The sequence below is a fragment of the Notolabrus celidotus genome, chromosome 11 (genome assembly GCF_009762535.1).
Source record: "Notolabrus celidotus isolate fNotCel1 chromosome 11, fNotCel1.pri, whole genome shotgun sequence".
Classification (NCBI taxonomy): domain Eukaryota; kingdom Metazoa; phylum Chordata; class Actinopteri; order Labriformes; family Labridae; genus Notolabrus; species Notolabrus celidotus.
This window is the reverse complement of record NC_048282.1, coordinates 9,199,558-9,212,427: the sequence shown is the minus strand read 5'-3', so window position 1 is coordinate 9,212,427 and position 12,870 is coordinate 9,199,558. Positions and strand designations below refer to the sequence as shown.

Sequence of the window (12,870 nt, the reverse complement as noted above, 5' to 3'; positions counted from 1 at the left end):
GTGTGACTTGCGTCTTGATTTTCAGGACTTGTGACATAAGCAGTATCTGTTTTTGGACTTTGAAGATGTGCGTCTCTCTATTGAGAGAGGTGCCCTGCACATTTACACACAAAGCTCAGCGCTATATCTCCAATGCTAATTTGTATCTCCAGACACGGCGACAGGATCAGTCAGAATGTAACGTTAATGAATTAAACATGCTTTCTACACATCCAAAAAGTCCCGCACAGTCAGTCCAGGTTCACATAGTCTGAAAGGAAATAGTGGTCCTCTATATAAAAAAAATATTATTGATAATAGAGACCTTGCTGGGATCCTTCTCAGTTTGACCTGATTGAACACTAGGGGACTCACTTTGCTTGGACTTGAGGTTTGGTGACTTGACAACAACATTGAGTGTACATTACAGCCGTCTCTGGTTTAACACAAAAGCCCATTCCTTAAAAAAAAAAAGTTTCTTGTTGCCATTCATCTAAAGTACGTAAAAAAATAGGGCCCAGCACTCCAACCCGGACTTAATGAGGCATTTTAATGTGACCTGTGACCCTCTCCTGAAGAAAAAACTTTGGTAATACTCAAACTTAACTTTTAAAGAAGTTATCAGAGGTACTGTCAGGATATATTATTAATTTGCATTAAATTAAGCATGTATTGTTAACTGTGGAGCTGAGGGTCTCAGATGTTAGATTTGTGCACAAAAATACAGGCTGACTCACTTTTGTTCAAAGAAAAAACCAGCACAATGGGAAGAGCATTCAAAGCTCTGCAAGATTTATTCTTTGAAAAATACATTTTTCTAATTTTTTCATATTCAGCGTGCACATAGTTTCATAAATGAAGCCCCCGGCTGTTTGAGCAAGCTTGCTTCATCTCTAACAACTAGGCCACTGCCGCCCTCCTCCCATTAGCTTTTGTGGATGCTCCACCTTTCACTTCTCATCTCATCTGTCTCTCTCCATTAAACACGCCAACGATCAGAGAGGCATCTGGAGATGCATCTTTAAGCTTTAATACACTTTGAATAATTAACACACATGTGAGTGCACACACAAACACACACACACAGCTGAGTCTACCAGTGGCAGGCAGCTTCCCCCAGCCAGGGAGACCCAGAGGGAGAGGGGAAGCTTTCTCTGTGCCAGACCCAGAGCCCCCGAGCTGGGCAACCCAGAGCTCTGCACCAGCCTGAGCTGCAGCAACCGGCAACAAAGGACGCCAGCTGTAACTCTGACACCCTGAGACAAAAAGAGAGAGTGTCTGGCTCCTGCTAATTGACTTGTTGAAGGAATGAGGCAGTGGGTGAACAACAGGAAAGAGGGTTGGAGATCTGAAATGAAACCCCCGTATGGATAAGACTGGTGATGTGCATGGCAGTCTTTGAGCAGTAATGCTGTGGGAGTCCGTTGGCTGGTGGCCTGCAGCAGCGGGGAGACCTGACAGACACACGAGCGGCTAACCAACTCACTCATCACGGTGATTCATCCTCTAATTAGCAGCACGGAGGCTAACGTTGATCCGCATATCTATATTCACCCTCTGTTCATCTGGAGACGAACACAGCCTGCTAATGATTATCAATGAGACTTGGCTACAAAGCCACCGGTTCAGCAGCAATGCATCATGGAACCACTGTGTTTTACTAGATGTAAGGAGGTCAGGCTTTGGAGGGGCTAAGGAGGGGGAGAGCGGCAAGAAGGGAGAAAATGGAGAAAAGGGGGAGGACTGAAAAGAAGACAGGAGATAAAAAAGATGGACTGAAAATGAGCGTAATGACGGTAAGAAAGTAGGAGAAGAAGAGAGAAAGATCACACTGAGGAGAGTCAGAGTGGGAAAGACGCAGTACTACATTCTGAAAAGGTCAGCGCCTTGATAGTTAAATAAACTTTTTCAGAATGGCTGATGCAGAACAAGCTTTGGCTCGTAATGAGCACTTCCTCTGACAGTTTCAGATGACTTCACTCAGACTGCTTCCAAATGAAAACATCGGACCTAAATACATTCAGAGATGTTCTTGAATAAATAGACTGGGGAGCAAAACAAGTGGTCTAAACATCTCAAAAGTCTTTGCGCAAAGAGGAACAAAGTGACTGAGAGAGGCTCTGGACTTTGGGGAGGGAAAGCTGGGAGGTTGGATGGGCCGGAGGCAGGGCTGCACAAAAAGTGATGTCAATATGATGTGATAAAAAACAGGTAATAAAAATGACAATTTCAGTGAGATATCTTTGTGAGATTTATGCAGATCTTGCCACAAAGCACACAGGTGGAATAATGATGAAAAACAGCCTACAAGTGAGTAGTTCAACCTGTTCCTACAGCAAAAAATACTTTAAACCACCATTAATAGCAGGCATCAGAGGAAACAAGGGATCATAAAAGAAGGATTGAAAGTGAGCTTTCATTTGTCCTCAATAAGGGAACAATTACTCTCATCTTTGACAATCAAAATGTCAAATGTAGACTTCAGTGGCAGGTAGCCTCACATTTCCTGGGTGATATGTGTCTGACAAAGACAATGTATCTACATTTAACCCCATCCTAATTAGTATGTCTTCTTTTCTTTCTTTTCCAAGTTTAATCACTGAGGCAGAGACGGAGACAACTATGTGGATCATTTGGCTTTAGAAAAAAAAAAAAAACTTGTGAAAAAAAGAACAATGAAGAAATCTGACCTAAAAAAAAATCTGATTTCCAAGAAAGATGCTGGGTTACTGCCAACTGCAGCTTGGCTTATTTTCTGAGCTGACATTCCGTGTCCACCAAAGACCAAAGAAGGAAAAAATACTATTATTTTTGTTTGTTTTAGTGTTGATTATGACTCTACAATTTTGTGTGTGTCCAAGGCAGTATTAATGATCCATACTTTTAAAGAGTGTGGTTGAGAATGAGTTGATAGACGGTATAAGTGCATCTTAATTAACTAGGCCTTAAAGTTCTAGTGAAACTGATGGATTCTTTTCACTTTCATCATTATTTAGAGACTGGAACTAGCAGCAATTTTAAAATACTTGCATATATAACATTTTCTTTTTACAGACTGTATTCACTCATGCACAAAACTCCTTAAAACTTTCTGAAATTTTTGGGGGTGGGCTGCATGCGTGAACGCTGAAATCCTCAGCCCGATCTTATTGGAATTGTTCCTGCAAGCCACCTCGTAAATTTCCACAAGAAGTCAGGGTGAGTCAATGTGAAGCAGGATATAGTCATGAAAATTCACCAGGAGCAAGTGGACGGGGCTGGTAATGTATATATCATGCAACTGGTGTCAACTCAGAGATGGGATACACAATGGGATGAATAAAGACATCTGATGTGCCACAGTAATCTACCAGGAAGTGTTGGCTAACAATGGGCCTCATTCACTAATAAATGCGTAGAAATGTTCTTACTCTGTGCATAAAATAAGTGCTTACGCAAAATCACCGTCGGATTCATGACACGTGCGTACCAGCCAATTTTGTTCTCACCACTGTGCGTATATTAGTGAATCAGAATCATTTTAAGTTGACAAGCGCGTGCCCGCAACCTGCAATCAGCATACTACCACGCCCTTATTCATCCATATAAGGACATCTGTTTGGTGCATCAAGACGCTGAATTCCACCTCGGCAGAGAGAGAGGTGATTGTTTCGACGTTGAGGCAAGAAAGTCAACACTTTTCTGAAGCGTATCAGAGCAGGAGTCACCATGACAGAAAAAAGAAGCCTGGGTTTCTTACTGAGGCTGTTAATGCTGTGTCTCCTGAGGTTCGCACCGTGGCTCAGGTTAAGAAAAAATGGTTTGATATTAAAGTGGACGCAAAAAAAGAGACTAGCAGAACAGAAACGAAGGAAGGACACTGGAGGAGGACAAGGACCACCTGATCTGACAGCTCAGGATTAAAGAATGCCTGTGATTATTGGAGACACCTCCATATCAGGAATATCTTCCCGAAACGAGGGATGAAGTGATGATATTCGACTGTCACCTAATGGTCATTTATTTTATTTAATGAACACGGCACGCCAGAATTATCTTGAACACTTTCTCAGGGGCGTAGAGTAACTCGCCACCAGCTGTGTCCAAACACATCCAACGAGCCTTCAGCAGCCCAAATGTGCACTCCACTCCGGCACACGTAGGCGTGGACGTTGTTGGGGTCGGGACTCGCAAATGGAGTCATAAGCCAGGCCATATCTCACCTATAAACAACAACATTTTAGCATAAACAGGATAGAGACTTAAGCTACATATAATATCAAATATGCTCACCAACTAGTCATCCTTTTCTTAGGGCAGGGGTTCCCAAAGTGGGGGTTGAGACCCCCTAGGGGGTTGCGAGAAACAAATGGGGGGTCGTGAGATGTCTTCCAGAATGTTTATTTTTAAAGTTGTCTAAAATAGTACATTTCACCCATTATAATAAAAAATATATTTTTCTTTTACTGAAAGTAGTTTAAATATGTCATGCATTTAGTTAAGAGTATGTGTTTACATTTTCTGAGAAAGTTGGTCGTCATCATTTGTGCGTACGCATGGTCTGAGGAAGTTCTAAATTGGTTCGTAGTGTAAGAACAAATTCAAGTAAGAATATATTGATGAATCCCAGATTGGTGCTTCAAACGTGCGTACGCACAGTTGAAGCACGTGTTCGTGCGTACGCACTGTTAGTGAATTAGGCCCAATGTATTAGTATGTGATAAAACTCTTGCCCAACCCTGCTGTGCTGTGTCTGCAGAGCCCTCTCAGTGTATCACACTCAGTGGTCTCAGTCAATGAAGGATGCAGCTGTGATTCTTTCATGCAGCCTCAGTTTTGATTTCATTTTTCTATAAAAGTATTTGGTTTTCAAGGTGGAGCTTAAAGTGGGAGTGATGCTTGCTACAGCATCATTTCCATTGTTACACTAAAACTTGTATAATAAGTTAGGACTAAAAATCATCAGCTGTTTTTGTGATGATCAAGGCTTTGATGTCCTTCTGCAGTTTATTTCCTTTTTGCAGCATCAGCATTTGACACTTAACAATATGCAAAGGCAAAATGTATATATAACATTTCATCAATATTATGTTTGAGGTTCAGACATGTAACACACACACACACACACACACACACACACACACACACACACACACACACACACACACACACAAATAAAATATCAATCGGGTCAAAGCTCAGTTCTGAGGCCGTCCCTCTGCAGCCTTTAAGTGTCCCTGCAGCTTACAGTCAGGAAAAATAACAAGATTTAAAATGAGAGAAAAGAAAAACATGAAACATAATAGAAAAACTGTTTTCTAAGCATTTCTTCTGATTTGAATTCATTTGAAACCAAAACTCTGGAGCCCTGCGTCGGCCCAGTCGGCTCCATAAGGCGACGCCTGGATTCACTGAAGCAGAGAAAATTTGTTTGTTTGTCCTGGTGTTTGTTTCTCTCATTGTTTGTGTTTATACACATTTGTGTTCATGGCCTTCTCAAGTGTTTCTGCAACTCTGGCAATTTTCTGCCTGGTTGCCCCTAATATGCCTCTCTGTTTATCTGCTGTCACAACACAGCTGATTTATATACATTTACATATCCGGGAAGTGACAACAGAGAATTATATTTACTTCAAGGGAACAAAATTTATAGAGAAGTGTTTATCTCCTCTCACACTAGAGTACAAAGTGTATTTTTGTGATGTACCTGTGGCACACATTCAAGGATGCCATGAATTTGATCAGATATGAAGTGAAGTCAGCCTGGAGAAATATGACAAATGCCTTTTGGGAAGATAACCAGTGTAGTGTGAATTCAATCACTTTGGCAACCTACTGCTAATGACACAGGGGGAAACTTTTTCAGGCAGCGGAGATGGGCAATATTGCTTTCAGCAGGAGCTACGAACTGGCAAATTGGAACAAAATCAAGGCTGGAGGAGATGAATGTGTGACGACAAAACTACCGCTGTTGGCTAAAAGGGAATCCTGCTGTTCCTAAACTTGAACTATATTTTTGTTTTTGTAGGGCCTAAAGACTAATTGCTGGAATTGCTCCAGTAGATGGCTTCATCCCACAGCTGCTAAACCAGCTGTAAGGGCTGGAAATTAGTCCCTGTGCCTGATCAAAATATGTCTTCTGAAAGTGTTTGTTTTGCCTCTGAAAGCCGTATACATACTCAGAGTGTGTGATAAGAATACAGAAAGGGTTCTTACACAGATATATTTTGGTGAAGGTAAAAAAATGAGAAGAAACTATGTCTGTTGGGGGTCAAACTGAAGTATGGTAATTATTTTCTTCCAGGCCATTCTTTTTTCATTTGAAATGTTGGCACCAGTAATAGTTGAATTAGCTACGTAAGAATGACACAGATAAGTTCTGCATGTGGGTATGATAGGCTGTAAGAGATGGCATGGAGGAGGTTGGTTCTTGGATGCTCGAGCTGACTGTGCAGCCTCTGCAGGTGTCGTGGGCGGTAGGATAGGTGAATATTGTCAGCGTTGTAAATACCTGGAGCTCGCTTAAACAGAGCCTGAGTCTGTTGACAGTGACAATGCTGGGCTGTTTGGCTTTTCGGTGTCCACTAAAGGTCAAGTCCTAGGTGATGTGACTTATCATTGGGGCAGCATGACGGAATAAGGGCACAATGGAAGTGGTGTCTTCAATGTGCAGCTATTCACATTAGAGCACATAGCTGTGACCATTTCAAACGCAACTGTTGACTTTGTTTTTTTTCCCCTCCAGATTTAACACCGTACACAAATAAGACAACATTTTAACCAATATAGGCCCAATTGACCAAGCAATTCCTAAATTTGGTGAGGTAAAATTACCGTGTTGGACAACTGACAGGGGACTTCCACTATATCCGCTGTCCAGCGGTCCTGGACCAGGACCAGCTGGAGTCATGTGACCGAGGTTTCCCGCCACTAATGCTGCATTAATTAATATTCAACTCGTCTCCTCATCCATGCTGTCTTCATAGGCCGCTGAAAAACTCTGACCTGATGACTCAAAGCCTGGCTCTAAAAGTTTGTTGTTGTAGTTAAGTGAAATACAATCTGGTGATAACACAGAGTGTTTTATTATGAAAAGTAACCGGATGTTTTCACTTGGTTTTAGTGCCTGACTTCCTGTCCCGCTTGATCAGCTCTTTTCTGATTGATGCTTCGTGCTCCAGCATCCGGCAGAAATAGAAGTCTTGCGTGTCTGATCTGTTGCGTTCCTGTGTGACTGATCAGAGACGGAGCCGTAATGCAACTGAGCGGATCCAGTGGAAGTTAACACATTGACTAGAATAGAAACCGATCAGATCCGGTGCCGTGACGGATCGGAGATGGACCGGACATGGTTCTGGTGGAATTTGGCCGTGAATCTGGTGCCTTTAAAGAGATTGTTACAGCTGGGTTGTTATGGAGCCTCTCACCCTTTTGCATTACATAATTTCTCTATGAGATCTTTCTTTTTTAATATTTTCTAACACCAGGAGTAACAACCTGAACCTGTCAGGGGAAAAACAAGCACATTTAATGAAACACCTTCATCAGGCTCATCTGTCCTACAGCGATTACCGAGCAGCCCTTACAGCTGTCGAACTGCTGCCAGCTGAAACAATCAACTGCAGCAATTCAAAAACTTTTCAGTCATTAAGAACTCTAAATTATGAACGATATGAATTAAAAAATGTTAAATTAATGCATGATTCAAGATATTAAACACTCAAAGATAAATAGAACATGAGTAGGCTACACATCAAAACACCAATCTGCTACCTTTAGCTCAAAGTATGCTGTGTTGATAAAAGAATAATCCATGCACGGATGTAGTAATGACACTGCTAAGTTTGTGTTAGTGTGTGTGTGTGTGTGTGTGTGTGTGTGTGTGTGTGTGTGTGTGTGTGTGTGTGTGTGTGTTAGTGTGCATGCGTGCGTGCGTGCGTCAAAATCCAACAAACCCATCCTGAGATTGTTGAGAGTGTTTTGGTTACTATAGCAACACTGCGCCAAAAAAACAGAGTGCATTAGAGAAAACAACACAAAATTAAAAGTCTTGTTCCATGAGGCTCTCCAAACAAGATGAGGATGGAGTGATTACAGGAGGGTGAAACATGTGATGGCAGGGTGAGTGGAGTCAACTCATACACTCCCTCCCATCCTCCCTCTCTTTCTACTTAGTGATTTACACAAACACAGGAAATGGGCTTAATTCACATTCACATAGGGTGATTTTAAAGATGTTAAAGGACAATTCGCCATATTTACCAAACACTCTTAAACAAAGACGTACACAGTGTCCTAATTAGAGACAATGTGCACGTGGAAGGAGTCATCAGATGCACAAATACAAATAAAACAACCTCAAACTTGATCAGGAGGTAACGTAGGTGGTCTTGTGTGTAGTGTATCCATGTTATGGGGTCTTCCAGGTTGGTTTTCGGGAGTGAGTCTCTCCTGTGTGTAAGTGACAGATATGTAGATGCACCACAGACAGTTGTCTCCCTTAGTTATATTTTTAAGAGACAGATTTAGCCAACCAAATTTTAGCAGGTACCATTTTCTAGAGTTTGGGAGCAAGACTTGCAGAAGCCTGATAGCCCTTAGTCTTAAGTCAGGCTCTGGACATAACCAGTAAATCCTTATCAGCTCATCAGTAGTTAGCAGAGGTGGGTAGTAACGAGTTACATTTACTCCGTTACATGTACTTGAGTAGTTTCTTCTGAGAGTATTTGTTTTGCAAAGTACCTCTTACTCCTACTCAAGTACATCTGTGTTAAAAAAGATGTACTTTTACTTCGTTACATTGGGCTGTCCAGTCGCTACTTTTACCGTTCCTTTTTTTCTTCATATTATATTGTTTTATACTCAGTCGATCTCTCATGCAGCGTCTTCTGATCCAGAGCTATGAATAGCCTCAACACTGAATGAACGGAGAAGTAGCTCCGCCCCCTACTCCACCTACAGCTGGGGAGAGAGGCTGCGTTATACCTGCGTCCCCTTTGGAGAACATGTTTGTACCCTGTACCCAACATCCGGACTCTCTCATAACTTCTAAATGACGAGGAGAAACAGTCACATTATGAGCTGCTTACTTTGTTCTATACGGTGGAAATCTTGAGCTTCAACATAGAACAATTAAATCTTAAAAACATGTCATGGTGAGTAATCAGTTAGGTAAGCTAAGGATCATACTGGTTAATATTAAATCTTAAAAACATGTCATGGTGAGTTATCAGATCATACTAGTTAATATTAAATCTTAAAAACATGTCATGGTGAGTTATCAGTTAGGTAAGCTAAGGATCATACTGGTTAACATTAAATCTTAAAAGCATGTTAGAAATGTTGGAAAGTAATCTAAACTAACTTATAAGAGATAATGATAAAAACAGCAGCTTCTGAAGCTCAACAGTCACCTACAGTCACCTCAGAGAGATTCTTCAGGACTGAGTTCATGGCCTTTTTAAACACTTCCAAGTTGTTTTAGCACTTTCAAGTTATGTTTTTAAGTAAGATGTACTGAAAATAAGTTAAAGGTTAAAAAAGAAAGTTTGGATACATTGATATATTTTCTATTGTAAGGTTGGAGTATTGATTTTCTGGAGTTCTGATGACATCTCAGACACAGTTTGAAGTTTCAGCTTGTTTTAAAAAATGAAAGCGGGTACATTAGTTTGTGCACAGTGCAGCTTCTCTTTCTTTAATGTTTGAAAGTAAACCATGCCTAACAGCATTCATTTTGGCATTTTCCTATTTATGTCACTTTATTAAAGGCAGTGTGCACTTCACATTGTTATTAGCGTTTCCAATACAATACAGTTTTAATATATGATACTACTCACAAGTTACTCACTACTTGAGTAGTTTTTTTTTGGTACTTATTTACTCTTACTCAAGTACTTATTTCTATGAGTACTCTTACTTCTACTTGAGTAACATCACTGTAAAGTAACAGTACTTTTACTTGAGTACTATTTCAGTTTACTCTACCCACCTCTGGTAGTTAGAAGGTCAATGAGACACCAGGGGGTTGGTTAGCTTTAAAACTCAGAGCTAACATATTAAATCAACACAGAGATGGACAGGAAGTCAATGAAACAAGGCCAGGGTGGAGGTTATGTGATTGCATTTTCTTGAAGCAGTTTAGATGGCATTACAGAAGTTCAAGATCCATATCAAGCTGGACCAGTCTAACAGCGCCACTTTTAAATGTTTATCTCCCTCATTAGCTTATAATCATGCTTGTAAAGAAAACAGTGTAGCTACTGTAAAGGAAACAAAGCTAGTGGAGGGCTGGTATGATTTAAAATACTCAATTTCAAGACTAACAACAAGTGATCAGCAGATTGATGTGGCAGGAATTGGTCTCAGGTAGTGGGTCCGTCTGATACCTCACAACTAACACCATCGTAGGCTGTGCTCAACTACCATACAGCTAGCTGGTAGGGTGGCGATAAAAGAGGATGCTAGAAACTAGAGCACTAGAAAGTGCTACACATCTGCATAGAAAGTGCACATTGCAGAACACGTGCAGAAACGCAACTTACACTGAATCATGTTTCCTCTTGGAGTCCACAAAAAAAAGACAGACTGTGCATTGTTTTATGGTGCAAGATCTATTCCAGATTTCACGGTATTTTAGAAATTAATTTTGGCTGAAAGAAAGAAAAATATATGAAAAACTTTCTTTACCCGAGTATCAAAAAGAGCTTTAATCAAAAACTACAAACTACCCTGAGGTTCCTTGCAAGTCCATGATAACGGGGTTTGTATCTTCCTCTATTGTAGCACAGTGTAAAATATGTAACTCATTAATTAATTTTCAGCCTTTGACCTTAAAGTTTTTCTGATCCTTGAAGAAAATGTACAATAAAATAATAAAATTGACCTGTGATGACAGTTTAAAAATGGCTTCAAGTAGAATCTATCAACCAAATACTAAAAATCTTTAGTCAGGGCGGTCCTCACAGACAGACATACCAGCACAGGAATATATACGTGCAGACGCATTTATTCATGTCCACCCACACTGAGAACTCAAAGTTATGTTTTCTTCTGTCTGATTATTTCTGTTATTATTGTCTAAAGAAAGAAAAAAGAGGAAGAAAGGAAGACATAATGCGTAGCCAACAAAAGGCCAAGGGATAGAGAGGGACCATTAAATACTACTCTAAGCAAAGAAAGACTTTCTTTCACCTGCAGAATCAGACAGAGAGAAAAATAAGGAGATAAAAGACTGTTAAAATGAGTCACACAATGGGAATAAATAGAAAACAAAATGAGTCTCCAAACAGTTTTCACTTTGCATACAAGTCAAAGTGATTCTTAACTTTTGGCTGAACACCGAGCAGAGAGGTTGATGTGTTAATTAAAGCTTTCTGAAGACACAAAAGTTTATTTGTGTTTTTAAAAGTGGATTTTTGTGTTTTTTTTAAGAGACAATGAGACTCAGTGACTTCAACAGAGAGGGAAGGGACTGTTTGAGAGCGCAGGCTCACGGATAGATGAGAGTTTTCATGCAAATATAACATTTGGGACGACAGTACGTACTGTCATTTGCATACTCATTCACCCTGACTTGTTTATAAGTGAATAAATCCTGCGCTGCTTCGAGTACAACAGCTGCTGCTGGGCCACTCTGAGCAGCATTCATTCAAATACACACACACACACACACACACACCCTCAAATGCTTACAGGTCCCAGCTGCATATGTGACATTCCTATGCCACCATACAAACTACCACACGAGTGCTTGCAAATCCATTAAAGCAAGTAAATGTATACATGTGTTGTTTTACTTCTGAATCTGGGTTTCTTTGTGTGAGATTGTGTTTTACTTCATGTGTTCCCTGAAACACTCACCTCTGAGGTGTTGACTCGTCCCTCCTGGAAGGAGCAGTCGCTGGCATCCTGCGTGCACATGTGGCGGTATTTGCACCAGTGACAAGGGAAGTTTCCGTTAACACACGACAGGCACCTGGAGAGAGTGACAATGTAAGAGAGAGAGGAGAGAAAGTAGGAGGAGTTAAGTTCTGTTAAAACCAAGTCCTATCTTCGGTCTGCAGAGTAAAGACATATTTCGCAGGTTTCCTCTTTCTTTCTTGTTTTTGGGTTCATTGAAGCTCCTTATGCTGTTTCACTTTCTATTCACAACAAACTGAAACCGGACAGATGAATGGACTCATCTCATGAAAGGCCAGTTATACTACTGTTGGCCTCATTTGTCTCTTTTACTTTTGAAGACTGATGTAATAAACACTTGAGAAATATAAAGTATGTCATCTAATCTTAATCCCTGTATTGTAAAAACAATTTCATTTACCTGAAATGTTTACCTACGGCAGCCTGTTGCTCTGGATTAAGCAGGTTCAGATGCCAATTCCATTATCTTGCCTGTACCAGCTCTCATGACAATGGTGCATAATAAAAGTATATATTTATATGTAATACTAAGATTCAATATTACATGAATGAAATGCAAATATTACATCTCATTCTCCTGACTTCTTATCAAGCTAGAATTTGAGTCTATGGAAGTTAATGTATCATGCATATCAGCTTTTTTTCTTTCATATCAGAACAAAATGTAAGAGAAAAAACATTGATATGTAGCGATAAAGATGATTTTTCTGGAGAGATAACTTATTTTTGCTGATGGAGACTTAAAGGTGACATATCATGCAAAATTGACTTTTTAATGGTTCTTTACCTGAAATGTGTGTGCCTGGCATGTCTACAAACCCCCTGAGAATGAAAAAAATACATTCTGCCCCTGTTTTGATTTCTACACCTTTCTGTAAATGTGTGTGAAACGAGCAGTTTCAGACTCCTGTGTTTTTGTTACGTAACAACAATATCCGGTCTGTCACGGAGTCAGAGCTCGGAGCTTGTTCAGCCCATAGACTGTATAAA

The 12,870-nt window shown here is 40.4% G+C and overlaps 1 protein-coding gene across 1 annotated transcript in view; it reads right to left on the bottom strand.

The window, feature by feature from the left end:
• The window catches only part of LOC117821529 (plexin-A1-like), a 281,657-nt gene that overhangs the window by 116,435 nt on the left and 152,352 nt on the right, over positions 1-12,870 (bottom strand). Inside the window, exon 9 of the mRNA XM_034695886.1 lies at positions 11,821-11,935. Within this exon, the coding sequence (XP_034551777.1) occupies positions 11,821-11,935 (115 nt within the window). The remainder of the gene's footprint in view (positions 1-11,820; positions 11,936-12,870) is intronic.